We start from the raw sequence: 15420 nt of genomic DNA, 5'->3' as shown, positions 1-15420 counted from the left end.
AACCTAAAGGCATTATAGGAGTACAAGTACAAGTAATAGAAGTATGAACAGGATTATAAAGAAGATTATTCCAAATTTGTAGCCCAAGTTGTAGCAACAGGAAGTCTATGCATAGAAATACATAAACATTACAACAAAGTTACAGTTTCCCAAGGCAAAGCAAAATTAAGTACAATGAAAATTATACAGCTTTTGGCTCACAAATATCTCTATAAATATGGCACCAATTTCATTTGGTTTACGATTTAGAGTGAACATGACTGAATGCTACCAGAAAATGAAATATTGTTTTACTCTGCATGGCAATGTCAAAGACTTTTTTTTTTTCTGTTTAGAGCAATGGCTGAAATATATTTTGCCAGAGTAAAAGTGTATTTTCTCTACTGTATTAAGTAAATCCTGGATAGATAGTTAAACGTGCATGTCTATGGTAACAAGCCTATGGCTGAATAACAGGAAAGAAAATTGCTGTTTGTGGGCAGTTTTTTCATTCTTCTGTATAATACCACTGTTTTGATTATGAGTATATATAATCTGAATGGAAATTACAATATACTTGACAAAATTAAGACCAAATATACCAAGTCAATATATTTTTTAAAAATACTGAACAAACAAAATAGCATAATGTGATAGCCTCAAAAAAGTAGGTATATTATTGTTATATCAGACTTCTTAAATTAGAATTCATTAAGGGAACAAAAAAAAACTCCTAGAAAAAAGAGCATTGTTTAAGTGGAATCCCAGTCCAAAGTAATATTGTAATTTTTATAAAACAAGAAATCCAAAACAAATAGTAAAGTATGAAACAGAATTCTTAGTTTAAAGGTTAGTGACTTTATTTTCTGTTGAACTTGACTCTCTTAAATCACAGACCCTTTTGTAATTTTCTGCTAGAAAATACTTCCACATCTAAATAAATTTTGATACAGCTCAATGAAAGACTGAGTATTGCAATATAAAATACATAATATGCTTCAGCAAGGCAAGTTTTCTATGCTAGTGAATCTCTAAACACTCTGAGTTTTGTTATGGTTTAAATACTAGTTCCAATTTTTCATCTTAGTTTATAAAACATACAAGCTGCAACTTGTTAAGACATGAGTTATGGACAAGTATAACTGAGTTATGGAATAATTCCCTGACCCACTTCCTGAATCTTCTGGTGTTCTTTAGCTCCAGCCTGGCAGTATGTAAACCATACAGATTAATATAAGTAAAGCCAGTGGAAAATCACAGGCATCACAAAGTTTCAAAACATTCACACTGGACTACAACAATGCACAGAAGCTGCACAGTTTTAGTTGCAGATTAATACCTTGACCTTGATCCTACACAGTGGCAGAAGTGACACATATATCATGACCCAGATACAGTTTAAATTGCCATATTTTATGAAATTAAAAATGAGTTTTCAAAAGAAAAAATGTCTACTATTTTCTGTGTAAACCAGGAGGTTTTGTTAGGCAAGCATTGATTCCCTCTTGAAAACTCTTCCAAGACATGTATCCATTCTGTAAGCTTTCCTTTTCTGATTCATAGAAATTGGATTCTGCTATAGAGGAGGTAAGAGTCTAACAGTTCATGTACAAACATATGAACTTTTACTTCACTGGACTAGGAATAATAGAATACTTTTCCTAGTAACTTCTCAAACCTCAGACTTGGAAAGAAGTGAAATGGTGACCCCAAAACCACAGAAAACCTGGCCAAGATAATATATAATATCTTAACAGTGCAAGTTTATCTTCTAGTCCATTGCGAAATTTTCGTTTTAGGGGGGCATTTCTTCCCCAGATGCATCTGGACAATTTTGTAAGGACACTTCATGTGAGGAAAATAAAGCATATATGTGTTTTAAAAGAACATGTAGAAATTAGAAGGAAATAGGATTGAATGAGAAAAAGGTCTAGAATAAATTCAAAAAAGAAAAAAACCCTATACAAACAGCACTACTGTCAACAGTAATTTAACATTGTAAACTCTGACTGCAGGCTTGGAGATGAGACATATGCTGTCCGTAACACAGGTGTGCTACTGACCTTGTGTGACAGTGTCAGACCTGCCTGAGCATTTCTGATTTTGCCTAGTACTTGGCTCACAAAGAGGATAAAAGCCTTAATGTTATTACAGCCATTTTAATTTTATGTATCCAACTAATTTAGAAAACCAGTGGATGTGAATCTGAGAAGAAAAGTTAATGAGGTTGAACCAGGAAGGACCTTTGCCTCTGCAGACTACTTGAGAGATTGCACACTGTTGAAGCTTTATAAGCACTGAACAGACAGAAGAGACAGTCTCATTTGAAACGGGCCAAAAAAAATTTTTGCAAGGAAAACAAAATTATAAAAATAGTTTATGAAAAACTGAGAGATAGGTGCTCTCTGGAGAAATAAAACAAACTTAGAAACGGGGCTTAGTGAGAGCATAGGAAAAACAAATATGGGTGAAGACATGGCTGAAGCACAGGCACGCTTCTGAGATAACTGTGTGTATAGTGAGCTGTGATTAAATTGAGCCTAGAATAATGCGGAACACTTAAAAACAATGCAGAATGTTGTTCTCACTACTTAAAACTCTTGCTACCTTTCGGACACAATCCCATTCTAATTATTTAGGAAACATAACAATTTGATTATCTACTTCATGAATATAAAACCTGAAGTCAGACTGAGACAACAGTGGTAATTTACTACTATTTTAGAGGTACTACAGTTATGGTGTCAAAACCATAGCTCATTAATTTCATTACCTGCTTTCATCATAGAATACAACCCTGCAGAAAGAGGAGAATCAAACTTAAGTTATTTTACATTCTTTTCCTCCATCCTTTATTTTTCATCTACAATCTCTTCTTTCCCCTTTTTTACTGAATTCTGTTTACTTTTTTTCTTCATTTATAGATTGTCTTTCATCTCATCAGGTATGAAACTCTAAGGAATGTGTGATCCTGTGAACATTAATTAAACTTCCACTACACAGAAATTCATCAGAGTTGGTGTTGGTGTTAATGGTCAAAATTCAACTGGTTATTATGAATTTTATATGTCTCTTGAGATGAAGAATGATTGTATGGTATTTTGAGGAGAGACCTATTCCAGTGCTTCAGAGTTGCCAATTATAATAATAAATTGAGAGTTCGCCATTTGCCAGTATTTCCTACCTAGTAAAGTGATCACAAAAATATTTCTTTTTCATGATCAGCACTATCTAGGTTTTTAGAAAATACATATCTTACCTACAAAACGCATTTTTCACATATTTTTATTTCCTTTTTTTTTCAGTAATCACATCCTTTACCAAATTTTAAAATAAAATCTTGGCTAGTACTGGAAGATGGGAGCAAGAGACATTCATGAGCACTAGAGAAGGGAGTGACAGGAAGGCTGATAGGTTTGCCAAGGCTGAAGGGTGAGCCAAACACGTGCCAGGAAACACTAGCAGGTGGCACACGATTATGTCACATACATTTGGTATTTGCTGAAAAGTAACAGCCTTAGCCAAACTAAAGAAAAATTTATTTTTCATCTTGATTTTTCTGTCCAGTTGAATAACCTCCTCCAGATTACCCCACCATATACTTTCATGAGGGAAAAGATTTGTTGTTAGACATTCTACTAATAAGGTGAGTTGGTCAAAGTTGATCACTCCTGAAAAAAGGCATTATACAGAGACAAAGTTATTACATGCACAAAAATATTTTGCATGCATTTACATATGCTTATTATGTATTTACCAGCTAAAATATAATCTGGTGCAAGTCTTGCCAATAAGATATTATAAAGAAAAACCAGTTAGCTCTTATCCACAGATTGTAGAAAAAACTGACGTGCAATATATGTCCTACAGAGATTAGGGACTTTTACTCCTCCTCTTAGATTCTAACATTGGCATCTATCATACATACAGGGCCAGATTTCAGGACTACAGGAACATCCATAAACAACAGAGATTTTAAGACTTCTGTGAGACTGAAAAAACTTTAAAAGTAGCATTACAATGTGCAAAATAAGCAACCAAATGTCTGGTACTTCAGTAGGTAAACTGTAACACTAACATTATTTTTCCTTGTCTTACTAAATTTGTAATTACTTTTTGTGTAATTTACTTTAAACAATTAGTACTTGAAGACTAATTACTTCTACTTATTCCTTTGGGTGGGATGTTCATGTCTTTTTCTGAGGTCCTGCACATTAGAATAAAATAGAATTACTTTTCTGCTAATCCCAAAATACAATCAATTTCTTAATGCATGGCTCATGAAGCTGATTTAAATTTTTATAATGAGCAGTAGTGTAATCCTAATAATATGGAATGTTTCCAATTCTATTACAACTTAAGAAAGCTATACTTTTCCATGATGCAGTTTAAAAATACCGTCTGTCCTCTATTGCACGTAAATTTTGAGAAAAATCTACAAGCCACATCAGTGTCTTCACAAGTGCTGTAAATTTATCACTGGCTCTTATAAAAGAGCTGCTGTATACATCAGCTGCTAAACCACACAATTTTCATTTGCACGTGGGCACCTGGGAGCTGCTGTCCAAGGCCACACCCAGGAACATCCCTCCTGGCACCTGTGCAGTGCCATCGCCTTTCTCCAGCTCCTGGGCCTGGCACAGGACACAAACAGCTAGGGAGGGACAGCAGATTTGTCCAGATATGATTCCAAAGTAGAAAAGAAACACAGTGCTGTTCTAGGAATGAGGTCTTTTGCACTGGAGTAATTCCAAACAGATATGAAATTAATGGATATTTTACACAAAGTGTGAGATTTGACTGGTTTCACTAGCACACTCCTGAAATACAGCCAAAAGTAGAATGACTTTCCACGTAAGAAACCAAATGGTGCTGCAGAACTCTCTTCATCCTCATCCTGGCATAGGTGTACGCATAAATCACGCCCTTGCAGGGAACCAAAATCAAACAGCACAAGTTCTTAAGGGATTAAAGACTTATTCTGGATATTGGCGTTATTCCTGGCACAGTCACCAGCCCCAATTCATCTCTCAGCATCTCAGTTTTATCATAAAACTGGCAATAGCCAGTGCTCAACAGTGGGCAGCACAAAGCCCAGCTCTCACCATTTTTTTCTTCTTTTTTTTTTCAGTGAACAGCCCCAGCTCTGCCACAAAGAATATTCTGCATTTCTACCTGATGTTCCCCATTTCTAGTAAAAGGAAAACTGAAAAAGATGACCCCTTCATCCTACTCCTAAAACTATTCCGATGTAAAATGTAGTCCTTCCTCTAGAAATCCAATTCCTCAGAAGCACCAATTTAATAAATAATGTCAAATCTGAAGTAAGCTGGGTGAATCTCACTGTTACAAATATCAACAGAGCTCTTCATTCCAATTTTATCTACTCTGGCCCCAAAGGATGCCTAACACAAGGCCATCACCAAGCTCACTGATCTATTTTTCTGCTCTCTGTTAAATCAATGGGGAAGCATGGCAGGAACACACATGCTCCATCTCCTACTTCACAGCCCTGGGAAGACTGAAGGTAGGACAAGGAGCCAGACCACAGAAGCAGCTGCTTCCCAGCGGAACAATTCCAACCTGATACTCTTTCCCAGAAAGGAAGGGGAGTGGAAAAGGGCAAAAAGTCAGAAGGGAATTTCCCCAGCGCTGGATTTTCTCTGCATGAAGAGGAATACAAGTACAGAGCCTACAGGCACAACTCACAGCATCTTGCAAGTTTGCTTTATACAAAGAGAAACCATCTTTTTAACATTTAATGACAATCTAACATCATAAAAAAAGTAGGTATCTTTCAGGTTTTATGGGAGTTTTTTGTTTGCAAATTGATTTATAGAGTCTTGCTGAATTGTGATTCACTTTAGCAGACATTTGAAAAATGACTGCATCTACAAATTACAGTATTTTCTTGGTATCTCAAACATCTATTATTTAAGGCATTTTATTAATTTTTTCAGATGGGCAAACAACACAAGCCCTTTGAAATTTGTGCTTCTATATAAATATGCTTGTAGATGCTTAAATAACACAGTCATAAATCTATTTTCTCTTATGTTGCATGTGTCATGAACAGTTGCCTACATGAACAACAAGAATGCCAAAAAATCTCCCAAGTCTGGCCAGAAGTGCAGTATTTATACTTGAATTAAAATGAATTCCATGTGCAAGCTAAAGTAGCACTCCATCAATAAAACATTTCAACCACTGTCTGTGGTATGGCACTGAAGCATCTCTTTTCAGCTTTATCTGACACTAGGGAGTTCTTGCTTTATGTAGCTAAGACTGAACACAGAACTATTTTAAGTATATCTTCAAATACTTAGTTTAATTTATATCTAACTTAAAAAACTATTGGAAGACCCAGGTGTGCGTGAATACATAAAGAAGTATATATTTGGATTTTCACAACAAAACCTTTTCATATTATGTAATTTTATATTATAAACTTCTTAATGGGTACTCACTATCTGATCAAAAATGCTGCCCTGTCATTTCCTAGTTCTAAACCATGATGTAATTTTGCTAGTTGACAGCTGGAACAAAATATACTCATTTCTAAAAGAGAGGTGCATGAAAAATATGCTTTCCTATTTGTCATTCTCACTCTCAGAATGGTTTTATGCAAATACAGATATGAATTTCAATACTGATTTAAGTTCAATACTAAAATATAAACATGACTATATGAAGATTCTAGAGAGGAAAGGGAGTTTGAGACTTAAGTAACCAGGAGACAAGAGCCTTGTCAGTAGAGGGTGGTACATAAATAGGCCAATGAAAAGATTAGTGGGAATTCATCAACAGTAATGAATTTCAAGTATCCTCTCCAGAAGGACCTTGAGTCTTTACTAAAAAGTAACATGGTTGTTTTTCTGAGCTCTCAGAAAAGTACAAAGAGTTGCTTCATAGACAGAAGCAAGCTGAAAGGTTATTAGCAAACTGAAAGGTTTGAAAACAACCTCTTGAACTGTAATTACATGCAAGTTGAGAGAATTCTGTAATGCAAAACGTATACATGCTGTGTTCAGCATTAGGAATAGCTGAGCAAGTTAACATGCTTGAAGTTACATTTGCAAAGGGTTATTTTACCATAGCCAAGATGACAAAAATAAAGAGGTCCAACCCAGAAAAGATAAATGTAGACAGGCTTGCATTATCCATGCTTGTCTGCGTCTCTTTGCCAGGTCCACTAGAAGGCCCCACAGACACGAACTGAGAACAAGCAGTTTGAGTACTCAATACATTTTGAAATACTGAGTTACTCTTCTACAATAGTTAAATGGACTGTGAGGAGCCAAAACTTTGCTTACTCCTCACAAGTATTTAATTGTAGAATCATAGAATCATAAAGGTTGGAAAAGATCTTCAGGATTATCGAGTCCAACCTTTGAGGCCCACCACGTCAACTAAACCACAGTACCAAGTGCCACATCCAGTCATTTCTTGAATACTTCCAAGGATGGTGACTCCACCACTTCTCTGGGCAGCCCGTTCCAAAGCTTAACAACCCCTTCAGCGAAAAATTCTTCCTGATGTCCAGCCTGAACCTCCCCTGGCACAGCTTGAGGCCAGGTCTTCGTGTCCGGTCTCTGGCTGCCTGGGAGAAAAGGCTGACCCCCACCTGGCTGCACCCTCCTTTCAGGCAGTTGAAGGGAGAGGTAAGATCGCCCCTGAGCCTCCTCTTCTCCAGACTCAACAAGCCCAGCTCCCTCAGCTGCTCCTCGTATGACTTACTCTTTCTGCTGTACCAAAAGCCAGCACCATCATTTTATCAGTCGGATGTGTATACTCTGTAGTTGTACTCAAAAAAATAAATAAGCCAGGGCTTTTATTAGCAACTTAACAGAACATAAATTCCAGTACAAACTTGTAAAGGAACTTCTCCTGAGGGAAAAAAATAATTCGAGTTTTCCAGAACAGTAAAGGGATGTTGGGTTTTTGATCTGTTTCAGACATATTCAGGATTCTAACTATCTATATTTACAGGTTCCAAAAGATTTTCAACAAGTCTCTGTAAAAACCTTTTTTTTGGTTTGTTTTAGAAGATGCCTGTTTATCATACATTTTCTTGTCCACTAAAGCATCTATCCAGACACAAGACCATGTTAGAATTATTTCAGACATGCATTAATTATAGTTGATGAAAGACTTTAGGCAACTATTCAGTTTTAATAAAAACTCTTGAAAGTTATTATCCACATAAAGAAATCTCTTTGGAAGTTTCATACAAAAAGAAAAGCAGAAACCAAATAATTAATAAAGAGATTATGCCATCTTACGTTTTAAATAACACTGAACAGATGGTTTAATCTAAAGGGCTATATAAGCCAAAAATAGCAGATTAAAAAGAAAGTGTGTGATAGGAAAGTCCACTATACTGCAGGACTATACGAAATAATGAATGTGGATAAGGATAAGGAACTGGTCTGGTGTCCTCAAACATAACTGTTTTATTTTTACTTTTTATACAATTTATCAGTGCTTACTTACTTTTACATATCTTGCAAGTTTCTGAACTCCCCAGTATTCTGGTGACAAATCGGTGCCGCCTTCCTGACGATGTACAGGCTGTTCATCTTCATCAGTCTCTGAGGAACTTTCACCAACATCTTCAAGGCTGCTTGATGTTTTACTAAAGTAAATAAACAGAATCACCAATCTCAAATAGTTATAAACTAATATGGACAAGCACATTTCAAACAGGTATGACAACACTGACTAATAAAAGAACTAGAAAAATACAATTCACATTACCAAATAGTAAGTATAGTGATAATTACTGTAGATAGGGAAAATAAAAATTTAAAACTGAAAGGAAGAAAAATAAGTAACCCATACCATTTTGAAGTCTGTTGAATTTTAACAGTTTTAGATTTGCCACTGGCTGTCTTTTTTGTAGTCAGAGGTACAGTACTACTTTTCTCTTCTTCTTCAGAGGTTTTTTTTGAAGCCTTTACACTACCGGATTTGGGTTTATTTAAAAGAAAAGAACACAGAAATTATTTTTTCCAGAATATTCTTCAGCATATTGTGATTCAGAAAACTCTTGATTGTCCATGCATTAACAGTTTTGGATGGATGAATAGTTCAGTGAATGTCTCTGGTTGCTTTTTGTACTCACATAAACAAGTGAATTTACTACCTTCTGGCACAGAATTCAAGTGCTTAACTATGTGGTGTATGAAGAAGTCTCTTCCTTTGTTCAGGACTGATCTCTCTGCCTCATTTTCATTTGATGTCCTTTATTTTTGTCCTAGAACTGACAGTGACTATGTGTTCCCTATTTACCATCCCCAGACATGATTTTCTGTATCTTTCTTCTTTAGTAATTTTATTTCCAGGCAGTTTTGGTCTACCTAGTTCTTCCACACATTGAGATGTTCCATAGCTTTGATCAGCTGAATACAATATATATTGCTTTCCTCGTATTCCAAAAATACTTCTAGTCCTAGTTGGCCACAATCTCTGGTGCTCCTTTTGTCCCTAAATTACAATGTCATGAAAGCAAAATGTCTTTTTGAGCCTAGGCTGGTCACTCTATCACAGTCACAAGAAAAAAAGAGAATATTATTTATGATTACAGTCAATTTCACTACATCAAGACTTTAACAATGACTGTAGAAATAGGTTAGCTCTTGCTCTGGAAAGCCAATTTTTTTTAACTGATAACCATAGGTCACATCCAAAACCTCTTTAAAATGTTTCTTGCAACTTGTTAAATTGGCAGACTTGAGAAAGATACTATTTTTTTTGTAGGATGACATTGAAAGGCTTTTCTGCAGATATTCTTCTTCCTCCACTAACACAAAATCAGGAAACATGAAATCATAACAGAGTTCTGATTTCAGAAGAAAAATCCAACAATATCCAATATATGTATACTCTATTTTGGGTGTTCAAACTTTGAGATAATCTCATTAGTGAATATCATGGCTAAGCAGAGCTAGAGAAGTAGCTCATACAATAAGAAATCATTATAAAGTGGTAGTAATAAGTAAGATTCATTCTGATTTTCCATCCTGGACCTCTTTTACCTCCCTCAGAAACTGTGGTTTAGATTAGGTTTTCTATTCTGTCTTGCCTTAAAAGGCATTTTACACCAAAAATACGATGGTATCACAGCCCTGGAGGACCAGTACTGCAGATGATTGCAAGTTTTCCTCCCTGCCTTGCTGTGGAAATGACCTAATGACATCAAAGTTGTTGCATGACAGAAAAAACTGAGAACTCTCTTTGGTGGTCCAAACTCTCTCTTTAGAAATTAACATGTAGTCAGCTTTGTTTTACTCCTCCTAACTTAAGACAATAATGGAAACCTACAACATGCAGCCCAACCATTACCACAGTTTAGAGAGATCTTTAAGAAAATTCCATTTTAAAGATAACTACTTATCTTTGGGAAGCAGAAAGCCCACTGCTCTTCCACTTCATACATGGTTTTAACCTCTGGCCAGTGGATCCTCCCCCTGCTGAAGAACTTTTCCCTTTCTCACATAAAGTCTTTTCTGCAAAATCATGAAGGCTCTGTGATTGGCCAGAAACCCCAGCACCTTCCACATGCTGATAATTCTTCTCCTGTGCTGGTTCTTTGAAAAAACTATATTCCTAATAAAAGGAGACATAGTTTGTCACTCATTGCTATATGAATAATGAGCACTAAAACAGTAAGTTATAAGCACAATTCTAGGATGCCGTGCTTAAAAATTGTATGCATTAAATGTAGAATTAGATGCTAAGCACAAAATTATATTGTCTTTAAAAGAACAAAACATTAATTTGGAAAGCTGCAGTTATCATGTGTAAATTGAAGTCTTTTAAGTAAATCAAGTTGACAAATTTGGAACATCCTTGAATATTTGGTGGTTTTGATTTCTAGTATGTCAAAAATCTGTGACACAAGCATTTTTACAGAACCTAGGTCCAAATGAGTTTTAAGATTTAGAATTGCGAAGTCAGCCATTCTGCTTTCAATGGATCATTTACATAAAAACTATTTCCCTGCATAAAGGATTTACAAAAAATTCCCACAAAAAAGTAATGAACATAAAACTGAAAATAGGCTATCATAAACTGCTAGATTTCAGTTCCAAGTAATTTAATTTGATATAGTTTAGAACTAATATAAACACATTCCTTTTTTTTTTTCATCTTCTGCGTCTCAGGAGAAAACATTGTTGAACAAGTCACATACAAGAATGGAGCTGAGTGGCACCTACCAATCCTTCAGCTGTCAGTGTCTAGTACCATGGCTGATCAATAATATACAGAACAGAAAAGACTCTTGTCAACTCTTATTCTCTATTGGAACACATTCAATTTTTACAGGAAAGTCAACATATGATCGTTACTTATTATTATTATTGTTATTGCAGCTGTCAGTATCAGATAGGTGAAGACATTCCTTTATGTGACTGATTCAGGGCAGTTTTAAGGAGACTGTCACAGTAGGGTCTGTTTTCTTGTCCCTGATGAGAATCGGCTGTTGACGCCTTGCCAACTCAAGTGTCTAATTCCAAACTAACTCATGCTAATTCTCTCATTCTGAAAATGTACTCTAGACAAGACAATTTAGCACATGATAAACTAGACAAACCACAGGGGAATAAGTGCTGTAGTTTGATCAGTTAAGCATACTTTTAAAAGTATGTTTGCGACAGCACTATATGCCAACACAGCAATTCTGAATGTTAGCTTAAACAAGGCCAGGCAGATATAAAAGTTAATTGGTATTGCAATATATGTGTATGTAATGAGCTTTCTGAAGCTCTCTTCTCTTCAGAAAATAAATCAAAACTAGTTCCACTCATATTTCACTTCATTTAGGGAAACTTGAAATTACAGTTATTCTCTGCATTTTCATAGTTCTAGAGCAGAGAAGATTTTCCCTCAGGTACAAATATGCTGCAGCTCTATGGTATCAACTTGTTCAAATTCTAGATTTAGAAAGCAAAATATACTAAACTAGCTCTTCAGCAAGGCAAGATGATATGAAATTCCTAAACCATTAAAAAGGTATAATGTATACTCTTCTGCATTAACTTGTTTACACAGCCAGGGAATACTCAGTATGTGATTTACATGAAAATTGAAGAAAAACAGGATAAATTCTATTTATTTGCTCTTATTTAATAAGTGCACACATTTCTTAAATAGTTACAACATATAAGGACAGAAAACTAGTAAATAAAGGTATGTTATCTCTATCACCAATAGTAACATTAATCTATATTAACATTTAGGATTAGAACAGAAAAGCCAGTAAAATATTACCATATTTTACCTTTTATGAGCATCAAATGAAGCCAAATCACTGCAAATACATTAAGCCAATGTCTAAAAACATTCATATGTTGTCCTATTTATAAAGTGTAAACCAATATCTAGGTATAACATTAAAAAAATACTTGCTTATGAGATAAATGAAAAAATTTGGAACTTAATACCCTTTCAAACAGAACAGCTCACAAATTCTTTTTCCATTAATTCCATCCCATTCCATTACTGTTAATATAAGCTAGTGTATTTATGTGCACAACTTGGAATGCTCTGTTCCTTCAAAACTGTCAAATTTCTGTTTCTCAAAAAAATAAGTATCAGCCCTACATCCCAGAAAATCAGAACTAGAGAATAATTAATTCCCCATTAATTACTTCCTTCTTTCAATAATTAAAATTGGATTAAAATAATCACAATGAAACTCCTGACAGGTTTTGGCCTGTGATGAATTTTACCACCAAGTTAATCTGTTAAAACCACACTAGAAATCTGAAAAAAAAAATAGTTTTATCAGGAACAATGAAACAACTAAAATTGTAGTGGTAATGTGTGATTCTAGCTAGTATAGAGTTCTAAATAAAAGCCAAAACACTTGCATTTTACAGTGTCTGAAGCAAGACAAAGTATATAAGCTGGATACTTAACTCTCAGAGCTCTGATATTTAAATCAGGCAGCTCTCATAAAAAAAGTTGGGCAATTATTTATGTTTGGGTTACAAAAAATGAAAATAAAACTTTAAGTGGTTTTGATCACAGAAAAATATTGTCATAAAAAGCTGACCTTTTCCATACAGATATCATATTTTCCTGCTTTAACATTTCCACTGCTCCATAAAGAACAATACCAGAAGACAGGCAAAACATTTCATGCAGAATTAGAAGCTGACCTCACATGCTGGATCAAACCCCACCATAAAGTATGATAGAACAATACATGAAATGGTGTATTATTTGCTATTTACAAAATAAACTTATTTATTAGAAACTGAAACAAATAATAATTTTAAAAAGCACTGCAGTCTTTAAAATTCTTCATTTAATCTTAGATTTATCTTTGATAAAGAACATAAAAGTTCAGCCAGGTTTACAAGGTAACTCTTACCAATGTATATTTGCACAAAGAAGTACACTCAGTACCAATAAATACATACCTGTTTAGCCATATTTTCTACAAATCTAGGTGATTTCTCCCTTAAAAATGTGACTATGTCTTTATAAAGATCACTTTTTCTTTCATAGTCAATATCTTTACCCTTTAGCTGACCCTTAAAAAGAGAATACATTTAAAATTGTTAATAGTTATGCCTTACACAGATAATTTAATCTGCATCATAAAATAGTGCAAAAGAGCACCAAGGTCATACTGTAATGGATTAGATAAAGAAGTCTCATGCTCAGCAGAGTTGACCAAACTTCAAAAATGCTTCATAAAGAGACGTGGATCATCTCCATGGACCCCAATGGACAAATGATCAAGATCTTACACAGAATTTTGCAGGCAATAACCATCAGTTAATTGTACACTGTGTAGTTCCACTGAAAAGAATTTATGGCTTATGGCAAACAATCAAGTAAATATGAGTTTCCTGTGCAGTATGGCAGATGTCTAAAAGGCACAGAAAATAACGTGACTTGACGGCCTGAGCTTTATGAGCTTCATCTATTAAAAATGGGCCAAGTCAAAACTTCCCTGGATTTTTCAACTCTTAGGAAATCAATCTGTGGAGTTATGCCTGACAGACATCAATCTCTCTTCAAAATTAATGTAAGAGCTCTGGTCACCACTTAACACACGTAAGGGACTAAATAAAACACATCTTTAGGTTTTAGGAAAAAGGTAGCCAAAAGGAAAAGAAGGAGAAAAGAGAGAAGCAATTTCTAAAAAACTTCTGCTGAAAGAAGGAGGAACGGCTTATCATTTATAAAAAGACCAAAGCAAGCTCTACTAGCCTCACATAATAATATCACACCTCAGATCAAGAGCAATGAGGCACCAGAGAGGCATCAAGTCCCACAGTACCTTTAAACAGGAATAGTGTGAAGAACTTTTATTTAGAGACTAATCAAACACTGCTAGCAAAGAGTGCAGAATACATTCTGAGTATAAAACTTATAGAAAAAGCACTTAGAACATATGGGCAAACTAGCATACATTTATTACTGTGGCTTTCCCTCCTGTACCAAAACACTAGCTCTGCAGGTCTTACAGCCCAATACAACCACCCTAACATGACTGAGTTTTGATTTTAGCACATAAAAATATTCATTACTCAATGGCATCCTTTATTATTACTTACTCCATTTAAAAACACTCCTGCTGTGCTGCAAGTGATATACAAAGGATCAGTGTCATGTGGTTTGATGACTAAATAACAAATTTCTCCGTGCACTTGTCTCCAGGGAGGAGCTCGGCATCCATTAGAGAACATGTAATCTGTAATCAATTAGCATTAGTGTTTGAATCCAGTTTAAAAATATTTTAATAGTTATGCTTGATGATTAATATTACACGTATGCAAATCAAATTCCAAAATCAATACCTTGCTCTTAAGAATTCATATTGTTAAGTATTAATCATCCAAAACTCTGTGACCCATGGCCCAATCCAACCAAGAACTATAACTGTGCTTAGCACTTTTCAGGATCAGGGACTCATATCTCTTCCTCTGCTTCCATTGAAAATATTCATATAATTGAGAGATTATTTCTGTATGTAAAGGCTGAGGAACAACACTGCATATCAGAAAATACTTCTTATTTTACTTTATAACTTCAAGGTAGAAATAAACACCTCAAATGTATTACTGAAATTAATTCAGAAAATTTCACACAGAATTCAAGTACTTAAATAAAGGTCTATGTAAACGTGAGATATGGTCAGATTGGTACCTGATGTATATTCCAGTGATTCCAGTACAGTATCTTCTCCTTGCCCAGAGAAATTCTTGAGAAGATTCACTTCATTATTTACAGCAGCTGGATTTAGTCTTACATCTCTGCAATTAATAGAAAATGGTCCGATATGTATTCATTGAAAAGGATGTACTCAGAGAATATTACACTTTTTTTTCGTTTACACCAAGTCTTAATAGAAGCAACAAAAATTTGAAAATGGGTTATCTTCCATCTTCTTAATTTTGTCCATAGGCTAGTGAAATTTTA

The 15420-nt window shown here is 34.9% G+C and overlaps 1 protein-coding gene across 2 annotated transcripts in view; it reads right to left on the bottom strand.

Moving 5' to 3' along the window:
* The window catches only part of ODAD2 (outer dynein arm docking complex subunit 2), a 75039-nt gene that overhangs the window by 55482 nt on the left and 4137 nt on the right, over positions 1-15420 (bottom strand). For both annotated transcript variants that reach the window (XM_048294206.1, XM_048294213.1), the window contains exons 5-10: positions 15148-15254; positions 14556-14692; positions 13410-13523; positions 10376-10587; positions 8821-8955; positions 8473-8614 (exon numbers count right to left, since the gene is read on the bottom strand). In XM_048294206.1, the coding sequence (XP_048150163.1) occupies positions 8473-8614; positions 8821-8955; positions 10376-10587; positions 13410-13523; positions 14556-14692; positions 15148-15254 (847 nt within the window). The remainder of the gene's footprint in view (positions 1-8472; positions 8615-8820; positions 8956-10375; positions 10588-13409; positions 13524-14555; positions 14693-15147; positions 15255-15420) is intronic.

The sequence above is a fragment of the Corvus hawaiiensis genome, chromosome 1, assembly GCF_020740725.1.
Source record: "Corvus hawaiiensis isolate bCorHaw1 chromosome 1, bCorHaw1.pri.cur, whole genome shotgun sequence".
Lineage (NCBI taxonomy): Eukaryota > Metazoa > Chordata > Aves > Passeriformes > Corvidae > Corvus > Corvus hawaiiensis.
Note: the sequence above shows the minus strand (reverse complement) of the source record. Positions and strands in the feature narration are given on the sequence as shown.